Genomic DNA, 16,446 nt, shown 5'->3' on the forward strand with positions numbered 1-16,446 from the left:
AAGAGTGTGCTAAACCCCCACCACAGCACAGTTTACTAGCTGCACACGGACCTCCCCGAAATCCATTTTTAAACCATATCTCAGTTGTGTTATCTGTGCTTAAAGAATTTATCAAATGTGAATTCAAGCCACCATTAAAATGCACATAAATATTAATTTTAAAGGGTAAAGGAGAAAACAGAAAATACACTTTTTTAAGCAATGTGTGAAACTTTGTCAAAGACTTTAAAAATCCTTACAATTTATATCTGTACTTTGTCCCTTGTCTATCTGTTTACAGATGCCCTCCCTCTGAGAACTCCATCTCATAACTAACAGGATTTGCTTTTTTGTATGTGCACCGGTTCTGTATTGTACTTCACAAAATTTTACAAGCCTGCCAAATGCAGAAGGGTAATTTACCAGCCTTCACATCCAGGGTTACCTTTGGGTGAGAGAGAATCACTGGAAATTTTCCAAAATTCTCTGACACAGTAACTATCTACTTGTCACTTTAGACATATAGCAAAAAAATCTTCATTTCTATCTTTAAGATCCTTCAAAACTCTTGTGTAGTTAGCATATATAACATATCAAAAGTGATCCTTACAGATTTATATTCAACTTGTAAATATCCCCATTTGAGTCGACAACCATGATCTAATTTTAAAGATTAAAAAAGTAGAAAAAGCTCAGATGTTCCTATAAAAAGACTATACACTATCTACCACACTGTGCACATTGTCTTAACCATAATCATTTTTTTTTCATATCTAAGGGAAATTCTACACCACGATCATCAAGTGTTACATAAGGGTTACACATTAGTAATGTGTTGGTTCCTTTCTATTTCTTCGTTTGTTTTTGATGATTATAATAGCAATTTATTGTCATTGTAGAACATTTCAAAAATAGAGAAAACTGTTATATATTAGAATATAAAAATCGTCTGTTAATTCCACCAACCAGAACACTTTGCTTTAACTCTTCCCAATACTTTTATATACAAATATATTCATATGTGTGTGCATTATTTACAGTAAATAGTTTTACAACTAGTATTTCTCCCTTAATATTATATCATAACCATCTTCACTGTATTAAAAATTCTTCAAGAACATTATCTCAATAGTTATATAAGTTTGCTTATATGGCTATATCATAATTTACCTAACTTATTCTTCACTACTCTTTGAGAGACATTTGCATACAGACATCTTAATCTTCACCTCTGATTGTTTCTTCAGGACGATCCCTCATAAACAGAATCACTTCACCAAAAAGTTTAACTTTTCCAAAGACCCTCAATACAAACTTGCAAATGGCCCCTCAGAAATAACTTACCAACTGAGTTTGCCACCAGTGCTCATTTCACATTGCAATTTTTAAGCTCCTCTTATCATTGGCTTTAGAAGCCTGTGCAAGGTGCTCTGAGAGTGAACTTTCATCCTCTTATGTTTCTTGATCAGAATCTGACCTCAATTTTTTAGCATTTATTTTTTTCATTCAGACAAATTTATATTTTTAAAATAGTATTTTTAAAACAATAATCCATAAGCTTACTAGTATTTAGTTATAAGTTCTAAAGTAATGTATATGGAATAATTTATAAATGTTAACAAAATATTAAATATAATTTATAATTTTTTCTCAATTTCTGGTTATCATACTCCAAAATGGTCTCTAAGATTCTGAGAGGCTTTTAAGCTCTGTTGCACCCCAATATTTATGATTTGTCATACTGTTCTTTTCTAAGGAAAAGGAAACTCTCATAATGTAAATAAAATGCACACGTAATATTACCATTAATGACATGATACAAACCATTGTCCTTGTTATTTAATAACCGACCATTTCACTAGAACTGTCTATGGACATAATCGGTAAGTCTGGTAAGAGATTATCAATGGGCCATGATTTAAAGTCTTAATGAAAAATACATTCTAGCTGACTTTGTAAATCTTACATGTATTTCATTTAAACACTTTCCAAAAGCTAATCATGTTTAATCTAGAAACAGAATAACACAAGGCAGCTTTAAGTTTTCTCTTTTCCTTTTCTGAATATGTCCTTCAATGAGTGTTCAGTGTCAATAATATTAATAAGGTAGCAAAAAGGCAGCTCAGAAAAAAAAAAATGTTGGTTAGGCTGTATTTAAGGGAAAATTACTAATAAAAATGTGTTAATGCCTCCTAACTGTGGTTCAATTTTTAAGGCTCATTCCATTTTATCTAAAAAGTAGATAGAATGCTACTACCAAATATAACAACTATTTCATTAACATCTTTTACTCATACTTTGATTTCTGAGATTACTTTTCCTAGAATGATTAACATAAGCTTTTGATTTAAACACTTTTGATTTAACCTGTGAGATATGAATAAAATGTAAAACGCATGAAAGCATTTATAAACTCCTATAAAGGTATTTTATCATTATCAAAGTTTCCCAGAAGATTTAAATCATTTCATTCTTAAAATTACTTTCCAAAATATGTGATCTTTCAGTTTTTGTACATTTATCAAACACATATCTGCTGAGTGCTCGCTCTGCCAGGAGGAGCAGAAACCACATGTTTACACTCCCAGCACCTGGCAGTCTTGGGGAACTAACACTACGTACTGCACACTAGGGCTACCAAGATGAGCCAGACACGGTTCCTGACTTCAGAAGGTGATATAAAGCTACTGAATGACAACCACTTTACCACCTCACATAGGCATACCTCCATTTTCAAAATGAAAAATACCATCCAAAGGGGAGATTAACCCCCCAAAAAATGTGTTTCTAACGTAACTTACTTGCTGACTTCTTTATACTGGGCTATCTCCTCAATATAAAGAAGGTCATGCAACCGTGACTGATAGTTGGTCTTGGTCAATGATTTGTCTAGAACGGACTGGGTAAATAGCTGGTCAGCAGAGAGAGGAATTTGGTATCTGATAAGAAGGCTCTTCTCCAAATCAGTAGTTTCATTAGGTTCAAAATCTATAATAGTCTTAGAAGAAGAATCCCAACGCTTAGCTGTGGTTACTAGCTGTTGTTTTGCATGCATCAGGTATTCAAGATCTAGATGGAAACAAAAAAGACATTTATAAAGGAACACAGCATTAAAATTCTCAAATAATACATCAAACATTTTGGTAAGAGAGTATTATATGCCAGAGCTAAAATTCTTAAAACAGAACAATATAAAGCTCATTTAACAGAGTATTTTCCACATATCAGAAATATTTTTTTTGTCTAGCTTATTTAACAAAATAATATATATAGGAACCCATGTAAAAAATATCTGTTTTACATCAGGCTAGGACATACCAGAAATAGTTATTAACATTTTAAAAATACAGATTAATATTTAGAACTCAACTCTTCAGTCAAGAGAAATCTGATCTGCATGAAGAAGACATGACAAATTCCTCACAAGACAAAGTCCGTCAGGTGACAATCACTTTCTCTCACTACCAATACCTGCCCCATCACAGAAGGAGAAGATCAGAAAATTGTGAAAAGTTAAATCTTTTCTTGTGTGGTAAAGCACAATGAAATTCTCTGAAAGCCAACTTATGACAAACACAAATCTTTGAGAAAGTAGTCATGAAAAACTGCTAATTCCGCAATAAAACATAATATGATGTACCATTCAAATGCCATTTTAGAAAAATCCAGTTTGGCCTCAGTTAAATTATACTGTAAGTAGGGCACAGTGTCAAAATGAATGACTGTTCAAGTTATGACATCTCTGAAAAAAAATGTAGCATAATACCAGCACCGTGAAATACATCATTAAGAAATTCTGAGCACTGGGTAGGCTCACTCTAGCTGCAGTGCATAATACTTTTCTATTGGGTGGAACATACATACTCCTATAAATATGAAACTTAACCAAGAGAAAAAAAGTTGCTTAACTGACCAATCAGACCAAGATCCAATTTTAATATAACGTAATTGGAAAGATGATTTCACAACTCATTATGATTTTTGGAAGAAATAATAAAAAGTTTAAACAGAGATCAGTTAGCCTCCAAAACACAATGACAAGTTATCCTGTGCTCTTTGAAATAAGAACATAATGCAAAATTGCCATGTTTTGCTTAGTGATTTTGCTACATTTAAAAGTTATATATAAACTATAAAAATGATCATAAATATAGTCATCCATCAAGAGAAATTTTTCAATATTAGAAAATAGCTTATCCTAGTATCTTAATAAAGATTAAAATGTAAAGGGTCTAATTTAAATGTAAAAATGTAATAAAAAGAAAAAAAAGTAAAAGCCCTAATTTCTAACCTTTGCTCCTTGAAAGGCATTTGTAAAAGCTAGTTCTATTATTTCTCAAATGGCAATATAAACACAACTAAAGTCATCAAGCTATAAAATTTGCATTTTTTAAATACTCTGGATGAGATGATGACCATCTGTTTTTGCAACAGCCTCACAATACTGCTGACCTTTGAACAAGAGTATGAACTATGGTGGGTCCACTTATACATGGATTTTTTTCAATAAATACTATAAATGTATTTTCCTTATGATTTTCCAAATAATATTTTCTTTAATTACTTTATTATAAGAATACAGTATGTAATACATATATAAAATATGTGTTAATCAACTATTTGTTTTCAGTAAGTCTTCTGGTCAATAGGACACTATTGATATAGTTAAGTATTGGGATAACCAAAAGTTATACTCGAATTTTCAACTGCACAGGGAGCTGGTGCCCCTAACCCCTGAGTTGTTCAAAGGTCAACTGTAGAATTTTCATAAAGTAAACTAATCACATTTTCTTCCCAAATCACTCTAAAATTGGGCCCTGCCTATTCATTCCCTAGATCATAGCTACGAAAAACTATTTAAATTATACAAATACCCACATTGCTAAAATAGATTATACCATCACTAAAAATCAGAAGGTAATTATTAAAATAGCAAGAATGCACAAAATTTTCTTAATGCAAAAGTCAAAAAGAGAAACAACAAGGGTACCGTAACAAATCAAATAACCAGCTCTTTTAAAAAAATTTTTTAAACTAAGTTCTATGTAATATTGAAGAATATATTTACTATAATAAAAGAATGTCTTAACTACTCTTTGGGGTGGGGGAATGATATTTCACAATTTTACTTTAAATAAGAAGTTGATTCAGACAATATTACATTCACATCCTTTAAAAAGTCACTAGTTAGTCCTAACTGATATTCAGGTAACTGGAATAATAACAGACTTAAAACAGTATAGCTTTCCTTTAAAAAAAGCTTTTTGTAATATCTATTTAATATGCAAAGCAGATTATACAGAAAGTCATCCTACTCTGGGCTAGAAGTATTCTAGCCTAGCTTTTGGGGAAAACTGTCATGAGAAAAATTTTTTTTCTCATTTTCTATGTAGTGCCATGATTCTCATCCTGATTTTATAAAATTCTTAAAATTAGTGTCTTCAAGCAGGTAGCACATTAATTTCCAAACTATTCCCAATGTTAAATTTTACTCCATTTATTTTTTTAAAGACTATAAACAGTACAAGGGAAGGGAAAGCTGAGGAAGTAGAAAGAAAAATCTTGTTAAATATCCATGTGTGCCAGCATCAAAAAGTCTACAAACTACTGATCTCAATCGTTAACTCAGATGTCAAAACCAAACTGTGGCCAGTGGCTACTGTAAGAATACAGAGTTTGCAAAAACCACCTGTTTCCCTGCTTCATCTGAACTTGAAACAAACTTCTGCCTCCAATCCTTTCACTTGCAAGAAGCAGTTTATTAAACCAGGTTAATTATCCACCTAACGTACAGTGTTTAAAGGTCATTAGGTCTTAAGGGGCCTTTCTAAATAGAAGAGGGAGATGACGCTCTGCCATGGGGAGGGGACATGACTACTGCTGGGGCTCACGTCATCCCTGTGATGGCACATGCGTATCTGCTAACATCTAACCCAGACACCTACTAGCCTGAGCCAGTGCATCCTGGTACAACTTTTCTTCAACCTAGATTAGGCTAAAATGAAAAACACTCTGGAAAGATGAAAAGTAAACAAGTTAGGGTCAATATTCATAAAAGCACACAGGGAGAGTTTAACAGTGACTTATTAACCAATTCTTGTAATAATAAATTCAAAAGCAAACCTGACAAATTATACACCTATGGAATTTGTTACCCTGAGGTGTGGTAGGTAGAACCTATAAATATATTTTAAGAGAAATTCATAAGAAAAAAAAAGATAATTAGAATATACTTAATTTTTTGAAGATAACATAAGGGACGAGCTGCTGTCAAAAATAGAATTCGAGGTTGGAATAACTAATCTGACACAAGATACGCTTCCCCTGCCCTCTGATTACTGAGAATAGCAGTGCTCTCATTTCAGCCACATAGTCAGTATTCTAATAAAGCATCCAAAGGGTTGGTTTATTTTGTCTCAAAGTATGTAGTACAGCACACTTGAAAATCATTCTTAACAGGACCTGGAGAGTGGATAAGAAGAAAGTAAGGAGAAAAAAAAAAAAAATCCAGTGGTCTACGTACCCAGCACAAGGGCTGACACAAAAGAGGCATGCAATAAATGCATGTTAAATATGGAATTTATTAAAACAGCTATATTTATCTAGGGCGTAAAAAGAATAAGCTGAACTGATTCCTAATTCCAAAATCAGATATCACACTCTTATCCTTAGAAAACATTTTGGTCTGTGGCTTTACAAGTCTTGACTGCCCAAATTAATGATAAAATAAAGTCCAAAAGTAATCCCAAACTACCATTTCAGTTATCCATTTGATCATTCCTTTCACCACAACTGCTATCGACAAGCAAGATGAACACCTCTCAGCTCTGCCATGTTGTCTGGCCCTATCTCCCATCTCTTAGCAAGGCTAATAGCAAGGCTACTAAAAAGAGAAAACAGGAGAGAAGTACCTCATACTTTTTACATGCTTCCACTCAGGTACATTTATCTTTTATTGACAAATAAACCATTTTTAAATTTATTTTTCTATTACTTTTCTGATCACATTTTAAATATTATTTTATATGCATATAATGTGTCCTTAATTTACTAACTACTTTGGCAACTGGCAATCATTTTTAAATCATACTAAATTTTAAGTTGAGATATGCTGCTAGACTCGAAGTAGTGAAATATGTAATATCAAGTTATCAAATTTAAATATAAGAATTTTAAACATGTAGCTTTCAGATCATCAAAACAATACCAAATCAAAATCTTTCATTAGTCAAAGTTATGATATGAAGTGTATAATGCAGTTTGTTTACTAAGCAGGGAGAAAATTCACTAACTTCTTTCTTTTGTAGATGTCTTTTAAAAATGTGTTTTACCGCACATTTTGAGAGGCACATCTTTAATCCAAAAAATTGTTTAGTACATACAGTATCATTTTCTGAACCTGAATCTCACCAACAAGAAGAAAACACTGAAAAAAGCAAAGTTGAAGTTATACATATTTCTCGAACAGTTTGCAGCATTGCCATATAATGATGAGTGGAGAAAAAAATTCATTCATGACCTGCAAATTGAAAAGGTTCGGATACTTTAGATATCATAAAAATAACATTTAAAAAGTGGGGGTTTTTTTCCGATTCAAATGTGAATCGACTAACGTAAGATTTTTAATTCAATAATGAAAAATAAATTAGAGAAAGAAATGTCTGCTATGCAATTTCATTTTAAGTTTCAAGGAGTGATGTACTAATGTAATGAAGTTCCATGATCAAATCAGTTTGACAGAGACTGAGCCTTTAATTACTGAGGTGCACTGTGAATCTCTACCAGGGAAATAAAGCATGCATCACTTCCAAATGTATTTGGACATGGAACCCTTTACCTATTATTAATAATATAATACCTAATTAATTTAAGTGGAACACAGTTTTGGAAACATTGAGCTAATAGATGATCCACCATGGTCCAAATTTATAACTTTATGGAAGAGAAATATATGTTCCCGGCATTCTTTTAAGGACAAAAACTTACCTAAAAATGAACAATCAAGTGTAAGATGCGATAAAGATACTTTCTATCCAAATTCTAGTTTCGAACCACCATTACATTTCTTTGTGTATGTAGAAACCAAATTATATTAAGATATAATTTACAATATTATCAAAACTGTATGGAAACATGATAAAGCCCAGATTGAATTCAATTCCCCAATTCCCAACTGTACTTGGAATGACACTTTTCTACTAATTCTAAACCAAGAAAGATCAAACGATGAACTGGCTGAGGCTAGAGGTGAAGGTAGCCAGACTGACACATTGTCACCAATTTAATGAAGAAGTTCTCTTCCTCTCAATGTCTCTGAATGTTATCCACACAAGTTATTTCAGGAAAAGATACAAATGAGAAACTGACATTTCACATTTTTATTGTTTCAGAATGTTTTATAAAATTGTGATTTCACATAAATCTTTTCCTCTCAATTTTTTTGCTGACGAGAACTCTGCTATAAAAAAAAGAAACTAACTAGCATTAAGAAAGAAGCAGGAAACAAACATTATACTTTTTACATCCTGCTTTAATTTTTCCAAAATTCTGTTGGGACTCTGTACACAGTCACACTGAAACAAATATAGTCACACAAAAAAGCTTAAGAACTTAACAAAAATATCAAGATATCCAATGACATCAATTTTAAGAGTAGAGAAAATACCAAAGAGCTAAAAATTAGCACAACAGGTCAGTTTAACAATGACAAAATAGTCAACCGAATGTCATCTAGCTTGCCTAAACCTAGATTTGTTTTCTTTTCTCCATTTATAATTTCATATCATAAGATACATTTTGTACATTTTATATTGTGTTCTTGTGCTATTTATTTTTCCTGTCCTTGAAAAACAAATTTTACTACATGCAACTGTTTTAATGTTTTCAAATTAGTTCAAGAAAATGCTTGTTTTCAATTATTTTCTATAATATAACCATACAGAAGTAAAACCTTATTTAAAAGAAAATAGGCAAAGATATCAAACTATAAAGAGGTTACTGGTGGTTTTTATAATATAGTATTATAAAAAAGGATGAGGGTATATTATAGTATTGGTTACAAATTGGGAGGATATCTTTGTCTATATTAATTTCCTCTATCATATCTGAATGAAATATAACACTTCAAACTGATACATTATAAACATTAAAAATGAGACTCTTTATTTCTTCCAGTTACCACTCTCAACTCATCAGTCACTTCTTTGGACAGCTTCTCTTCCACCGCCTATACTGCAATCTCTTGCCAAGATCTGTAGGTGCTGCGGCCTTAATGACTTAGTTCTTCGTTTCTGCTTTTTAGTCTGTCTGCTAACACCCTAGTCTCAGTCCTCATCTAAAAAATAAAAAAAAAAAAAAAATAAGGGATTGTAAACTGACAAAGTCCTTGTAATCCGTGAGGTCAACCAAGGTCTCAGCCCTCCAAAAAAAAAAAAAAAAAAAAAAAAATTCCTCCTTCTCTCTTTCCTACTTTCTTCATCCTGTTTGTAAGCCAGAAATTATCCTAATCATGTCTAATGATAAAAATAATAGCTACTATTTACTAAATACCTACTATATGCCAGATACTATGCAAGGTTTGTTTATTTCTAGTACTCACGATAATCCTCTAAGACAGGTATTACTAGCTCCATTTTACAGATGTTTCCACATGAAGCTCAGAGATGTTAAGTACTCTGCCCAGGGTCACACAGTTAATAAGGAGAGTATCAGGATTCGAAGCCAGTTTTATTTCACTCTAAAGTCTGTCCACTACTCTTTTTCTCCACTAGAAAAGTAAACCATATCTCAGGCGAAAGTAGCCCAAGTCCCCTCAATTTCTTAGGCCTATGAGGGTGCCCTGGAATCCTCTTCATCGCCACCTTCTCTTATTATCATCTATTTTAACAGTATCATTTTCTCTTACTTTTTACTGCAGACATTTAGCACTGCATATTATTAATTAAATAGGCTTTTATTAACTAGTACAAATTCTTGACAACACTTACGAACTATTCCTATAAAAAATGAATCATAAGTTACAAATCACCAATCTAAAAGCAAACTTTTAAAATACAACACACGTGTAAGCCAAGAGCATCTTTTCGGAGTTCTATTTGAGAGGAGAGGATGCATGTTGGTCTCTGTCATATAAATCTCCTTATGACTGAAAAAGGGTGCTTCCTAGTTCTCAAAGTTCTAGTCTCTAAAAGCAACTTAATAGTACAGGGATAGACAAAGCAGGGCAGCCGAGACAAATCCAGCCTGCTGTTGTTTTTGAAAATAAAGTTTTATTGGAACACAGCAATGCCCACTCATTTACATTGTCCACGGCCGCTTTCTCACTACAATGCAGAGTTGAGTAATTGCAAAAGCCCTGTGACACAGAAAGTATTTATTATCTGGCCCTTTACAGAAAAAATTTGCCAACTAACTTCTTTTCTAGTAAATGTAAACCAAATATTTTTCTTCGTCATTTATATCTATTTGGCTATGGGAAACAAGATATTTTGATTCCGAAAAGTACTAAGATGACAAAAAAACAATACAACAGAATAAAAACAAGTAAAAGGAATAATCAAAATAAGTAAGAAATAAAGGTAAAATGGAGTCTGGGTAATAACATTAGCACATATACAAAAAGGTAATGCCTAATTGTTCAACTCAGGCATAAATATTCCTTTAACCTTACCAGTAGCTAAAGGAGACAAAACCAGTTCCACCTGTTTGCTACGTCCAAAAACAACTTTGACATTCTTATAAATGGGACAGTGTGGTACATATTACAAACATCCTCCCCATATGGTGAGACATAGCCAAGGCAAAAGCAACTTTCATACAGCTCTGCTAGATGAAGTGTTTGTTAAATATTTATTGTTCTTTAAATAAAATAAAGCACCTATAAATCCAACCAAGAGCCAAAGAAATGTAGGCTAACGTGATCTTTCCTTGTCCTTTTGGATCTTGGCATAAAATTTAGGTACAGGCAGTAATATGACAATGTACAAAGAAATTCATCATCTTCTACAGGGATTTGCATGTTGAAACCAGGGACTTCTTCCCAAGGACACAGAACAGAGGCTGTTAAAAGTGCCTTGGTCTCCTTTACACTAGTAAATGTACAAAATCAACTTATGAAAGCTTATATTTAGGACTTTTCATTCAGAGATAATGTAATAATATCAGCAAAGTTAACTGGACAGTCCGACACGGAAACAGACATTGTAGGTATATTCACAATTACCATTAAAATATATATTCTACCCAAACTAACATTAAAAGGTTTTACTGTGCCAAAATTATCTTACTTTAAAAATGAAGTTGGTAAATCAAAACAGACCTGATCATCTACTCATACAAGTTCGGGGAACCTCAAAGTGAGCTTTCCCTGATGACTGTATTAAAAGACCAGGGCATAATGTTAACCATTCTAATCCCATTATACAGTAAATGAGTCAATTAATTTGGGATTTTTTTTTCCTTATTATTCCCTCCCTATCTATGGAATATTTAGGGGCCAATACATATCTTTTAATGTTGTTATGATAGTGCCTTGTAATACATCGTATCAGGGGAAAAAAGTCTAAATATTACCTTCTGTAGAAGCTGCATCAATCATTACTCTTTGCATGAGTACTGGTTCCAATCCAAAGTCGAAAACTATGGTTTGGCGAAAAGTTCCAAATATTTCTGTGTTAAATGCTATCCCGACTTTATACACGTAATGATCTAATCCATTTTGGGCCATCTTTCCTCCTATCCATTCTTGACAGTTTTCTGGGACTTCTTGTGATACCTGGGTAGTACTATCTCCGGCAGATATTGCAATGATACTAAAATGAGGACGATGAGCATCATAAAGCAATGCTACACGATACAGCATTCTTGCAGGCTACAAGGAAGTTAAAATAATTCATTGAGTACAAGGGGGTAAAAAAATCCAATTGTAATTGGGCTCTTCAATGAAACCATTTCCATAAGGGACCTTTACTTTCCCATGCTTCTAAGATACTATGTTAAAAATACAAATTGTGCTCATAAGCCATTTAAGAAAAAAAATTAGAATGGTTAAAAAAAATCAGTTGTTAAATGATATATTTATGATGTCACTAATACCTCAAATAAAGCTGAAATTTTTAAAATGACATATTTATCCTACACCACTAGCTTCCCTGCTCTTTCTGTGATATGTTCACCTTTCATTGTGACAAAAGCTTTCACCCTATATACCACTGACCTCCAACTTTCCATACCCTTGGTCTAAAAAACTTTTATGTAGCCTCAAGTAGGAACTCTTCATAGGAGGGCAGTTACCCCTGAAGGCACTGGATTGGGTTCAAGGCTGAAACTAAATGTTCTCAGATTTTTCATCCCAAGATGCAGATGGTACAGTGGAAGGAACACCACCAAAAAGTACACAAAACTTTGCCACTGCACATTTCACAGAAATTTTTACTTTGCTTCATTCTTAAACTTTGAATATTTACAATTCAAGGTGAGAAGCACTGCAGAAAATGTCTCATATTAAAAACTCATTATTACAGAATTTGTGATTTCATCAAATCAAATATAAAAACAAGTTGTCATTGTTTACGTATCTTAGAACTGCCAGATTAAACAATTCAATTTTCAAATAGTTAATTATAAGCCATGAACCCCATCCTATGTTCTAAGTTTGGAAGACAATGTCAAAGACCTCTTTACCATATAAATAAAAAAGTAAGTATCTAAACATCTACAGAGATTTTATCTCAAAATCTAAAAAAAAATGTAACTTTAATGATCAAAATACAGAAATACACTTTAGCACAATACAGAACTTACATTAAAATGTACTTAGACTACAACATTTTCAATGCTCTTTTAACACAGAGATTTAAAGGTTCAAAAAAGCTTTAAGAAAAATCGAAAAAAAATTTACATTCTTTAACTAGCACAAAATTCATACCTTACAAGTGAGAGCAAAAGTCCATGTCTGGTGAGATTTTTTGGTGTTGACAGTAACTGAAAGATCAGGATTATGCTCTACCTTTACTCCTTCTATACATTCACTAAGCTGAAAATAGAGAGCAAGTAACGTTACATTTTTATTCCTAAAAGCACATACAAAACTTCTGGCATGGTAAATAAATGTCAACAGTAAAGATGTTGATGGAATTGTTTACAAAGCAAGGTATTTTATATATTAATTTTCAGTTATTTAAGAACAAAATATAATAGAGCTAAAACAAGAGACATAAGAAAATTAACAACAAAAAAATGGCAGTAAAAACTCCCTGAATGAAGATAAATTAATATAATACCTGCAAATCTCCAAACAAATGGCTTAGTTCTGCTCTTTATTTTAGTAAATGGGTCTACTTTTGCTACTAAAAACTCTTTATCAAGAATCAAGTTCTTCATATAGAGGATAATAAAATAAACCAAAATATAGCACAAAATAAAGTCAAGACTCAAACAAGGTCATTGTTTAAAACAAACAAACAAAAAAATGCAGTTTATTTTCCTCACCACTTTCTCAGGAGATAATGAATTCATCCACTTTTCTATCAAGGTTTCCATGTAACTGCCTGAGAGCTGTTTATTCTCATTTTGCTGTTTCAATTTTATCAACCGTGAAGCATATCTTTTCTGCCATTCTGCTAGTTCTTCCTGGGAATGTGCTGAAGTACACTGGGCACCATACCTACAGATTCCTTGCTCTAAAAATCTAAGTAGAATAGGAAAGACTGTTTTATCATACACTTTGTGGGACCACTTAAAAGACAAACTTCCAGCATTTTGCCCTCTGACTCTTCAATAACAAAAACAAAACTTAGTCTCCTGAAAGGCCATATTTATCACACTGTCTTGCACAGAAGAGGTTCAGAGAACATTTACGACAGTTAAACAAAACAGCAACTCCCCATTATCACTGACCTCCTGCCCTGGAATAAAAGGGTACTAAAGCAGAACATAATCATAACCACCCCCACCCACAAAAAACCACCATTGAAAAGGTAGCTTCCTTCACGATATCACAACGCTATTAGACAATTCTTCTTAGAGAAGAATATTTTTTAAAGCAACACTGACATCAAGTGGATCAGTTCGTCAAACACAGGTATGCCCTACTTCCCAAAATAATACGACCTAGAGAAAATTTTCCACATTCTAGGAATTTCATTCTGAAAAAGATGTTCATATCATTAAGTTATCATTTTAAGGCTTCTACCTTTCACCTTCAAATGTAATACTTTTACTCTTTTCTATATTTCTATTACCTATATTTTACTGAAAATATTGGATTCTATTAATGTGCTTGAAATTTTAAATAAATTAAGAATAAAAGTTCTGTATTAGAATCAATAGTCAGATTAAATTCTTCAATAGATAAGTTAATAAATGTTCATTTTAAAGGTTACAGAGTTAATGGTTTCTCAGTGTTTATGACTCAGAAAATTCAACTGTCAATTCAGTGGTCCAAAACATAAAAATATAAGACTTTAATCACTAATTTTTTTGAGTTTTAAAAACTCCGCAAAATTATGGGTCCGGGCAGTTTTTAAACAATTGAAGCATTAAAAAAATAAAAGATCTTCTAAGGAAAAAAATTAAAATTAAACGATAAATAGCAAAATGGAGACAAGAGAAATGCTATAATTTTTCAAATGGAAAATATGGATAGTAGGAAATACAAAATGAACAAAAGCACAATTTATCAAATGGCTTACCCTACTTGAAAAAATGAGTATATATTAAGCCTTTCTTGGTGATACACAAAGCACCTGGACTTAAGTTACACTATTAATTAAGTGCTCTCATGCTTCCAAAGACACATTTAAAATCATGCATGTTTCTCTTAAGTATATCTTAATGAGCCAAATATTTGTCTTTCTATTGCTTTGTTTTAAATTATTTCCCTAATAACTAAAGGTTTGATATTCTCATTTGGACTATGAATTTTCACCCATTTCCTTTGCATAATAGGACTGTGGTCCAGATGCCACCAGGATTTTCAAAATTTACTACTTAGTTTCTTTATTTCTACCACAGAAGTTGAATCTGATGTCTTAATTATCAAAACCACATATCAAATTCCACTCATCAAAAGCAATCTAGAATGATTTTATATCTAAAAAATCCCACTAGTTACTAGCTTTTATAAAAAGAACTAAAAAGCTCACCTTTCTAAATGTGACTTTAATAATTCTTTCCACCTTAATACATAATTATGAAATTTTGATAGGTTAGCCCTTCAAATATAAATTACTCGTAAATTCTATTTAAGGATTACATGAAGATAATAGATTCTCTTTCGAGTTAGTAAAATAATTTAACGTTTCTTTATTTTATCTCCTGCTTCAGTTTATATAAAATAATTTCAATTTCAATCACAATAACTGGTGAATTTCGCAAAAGCAAGAGACCAGCAATGAAATTCAATCATAATAATCCAACTGCATTATAAGAGACTTCTAAACAGTCTTAACAATCTCCCCTTTGATCACTGTTGCTTGTAATTAAAAGCTCACCAATATGGCTCAAACTTTTACTATTTAATGTTGATGCCCATTATGGCTTCTGTTTCAAACTGAAAATAAACCGTTTTATTCAAATCATTATCTTCTTCCTTTGCATATTCCCTTCTTTTAAAAAATGAAGCGAAATTATTCTTTGAATAAAGACATGTCATTAATTTAAAACAAAAATTTCACATTACCTTTTACACAAAGTATATTCCTCGCTGCTTGTGATTCCCCTAGGTGGTGGGCGGAAACGCCAACCATTACAAGATCCTAGAGAGTAATCAGGATATAGTCTTATCATTTGAAGCTTGCTAATAATTCAGATATTTTAATGTGTAAGAAATTCTATAAACCCTCCATACACATCATCCCAGATGATGTAAAAAGAACATGACATACTTGCCTCTACCAAAAAAGTAATCTACCAATCAAATGAGTTAAATCAATTAACCATATGAAACTTAGAAATCACTGCAGAAGCAATTATCCAGCAGCTAAATCAAATCTATGACCCTGACTCTATCCTAGCAACTGGTGGGCACATTTCCAGGGCAGTCTCTTCCTTAACAACTAAAGGAGGGACGCTGGCATGCTTGTCATTTCTTAAGTATGAGATGTATCTCTATTAGCAATTACTTCAGGAATGAGAAAATTATGTATCCTGGAAGGAAATTTTGTAGAACAAATTCCAATACTGCATATTGAGTGAGAAGAAGTTCCACATTACCACTCACGTACTTTAGGATTTGTCTGACACATCATTGTATAAAGTAATCCTTTTTTACAATTAAAATGAAATTCAAAAAGTTGAATTCTGAGATAGAAACTAAAAATTAACATTTGTTTACTTCTGAATATAAAGAGCTTTGATTCATTTACATAAATGGTTCCAAGTAAGCCAGAAAAAATAAGGCTCAAGAGAGAAATGGCTGAGCAGCTATCAGTTTTCAAGAACAAATCTCTGTGCCTCCTTTCGCCCATA

General features: G+C 32.3%; 1 protein-coding gene across 14 annotated transcripts in view; it reads right to left on the minus strand.

The window, feature by feature from the left end:
• HELZ (helicase with zinc finger) overlaps positions 1–16,446 on the minus strand; it is a 134,265-nt gene that overhangs the window by 80,179 nt on the left and 37,640 nt on the right. For all 14 annotated transcript variants that reach the window (XM_025046979.1, XM_025046975.1, XM_025046977.1 and 11 more), the window contains 5 exons: positions 15,659–15,734; positions 13,468–13,666; positions 12,905–13,012; positions 11,551–11,848; positions 2,781–3,048 (listed from right to left, as the gene is read on the minus strand). In XM_025046979.1, coding sequence (XP_024902747.1) covers positions 2,781–3,048; positions 11,551–11,848; positions 12,905–13,012; positions 13,468–13,666; positions 15,659–15,734 — 949 coding nt within the window. The remainder of the gene's footprint in view (positions 1–2,780; positions 3,049–11,550; positions 11,849–12,904; positions 13,013–13,467; positions 13,667–15,658; positions 15,735–16,446) is intronic.

This window comes from Pteropus alecto, unplaced genomic scaffold (assembly GCF_000325575.1).
Source record: "Pteropus alecto unplaced genomic scaffold, ASM32557v1 scaffold134, whole genome shotgun sequence".
NCBI classification, from domain to species: Eukaryota; Metazoa; Chordata; class Mammalia; order Chiroptera; family Pteropodidae; genus Pteropus; species Pteropus alecto.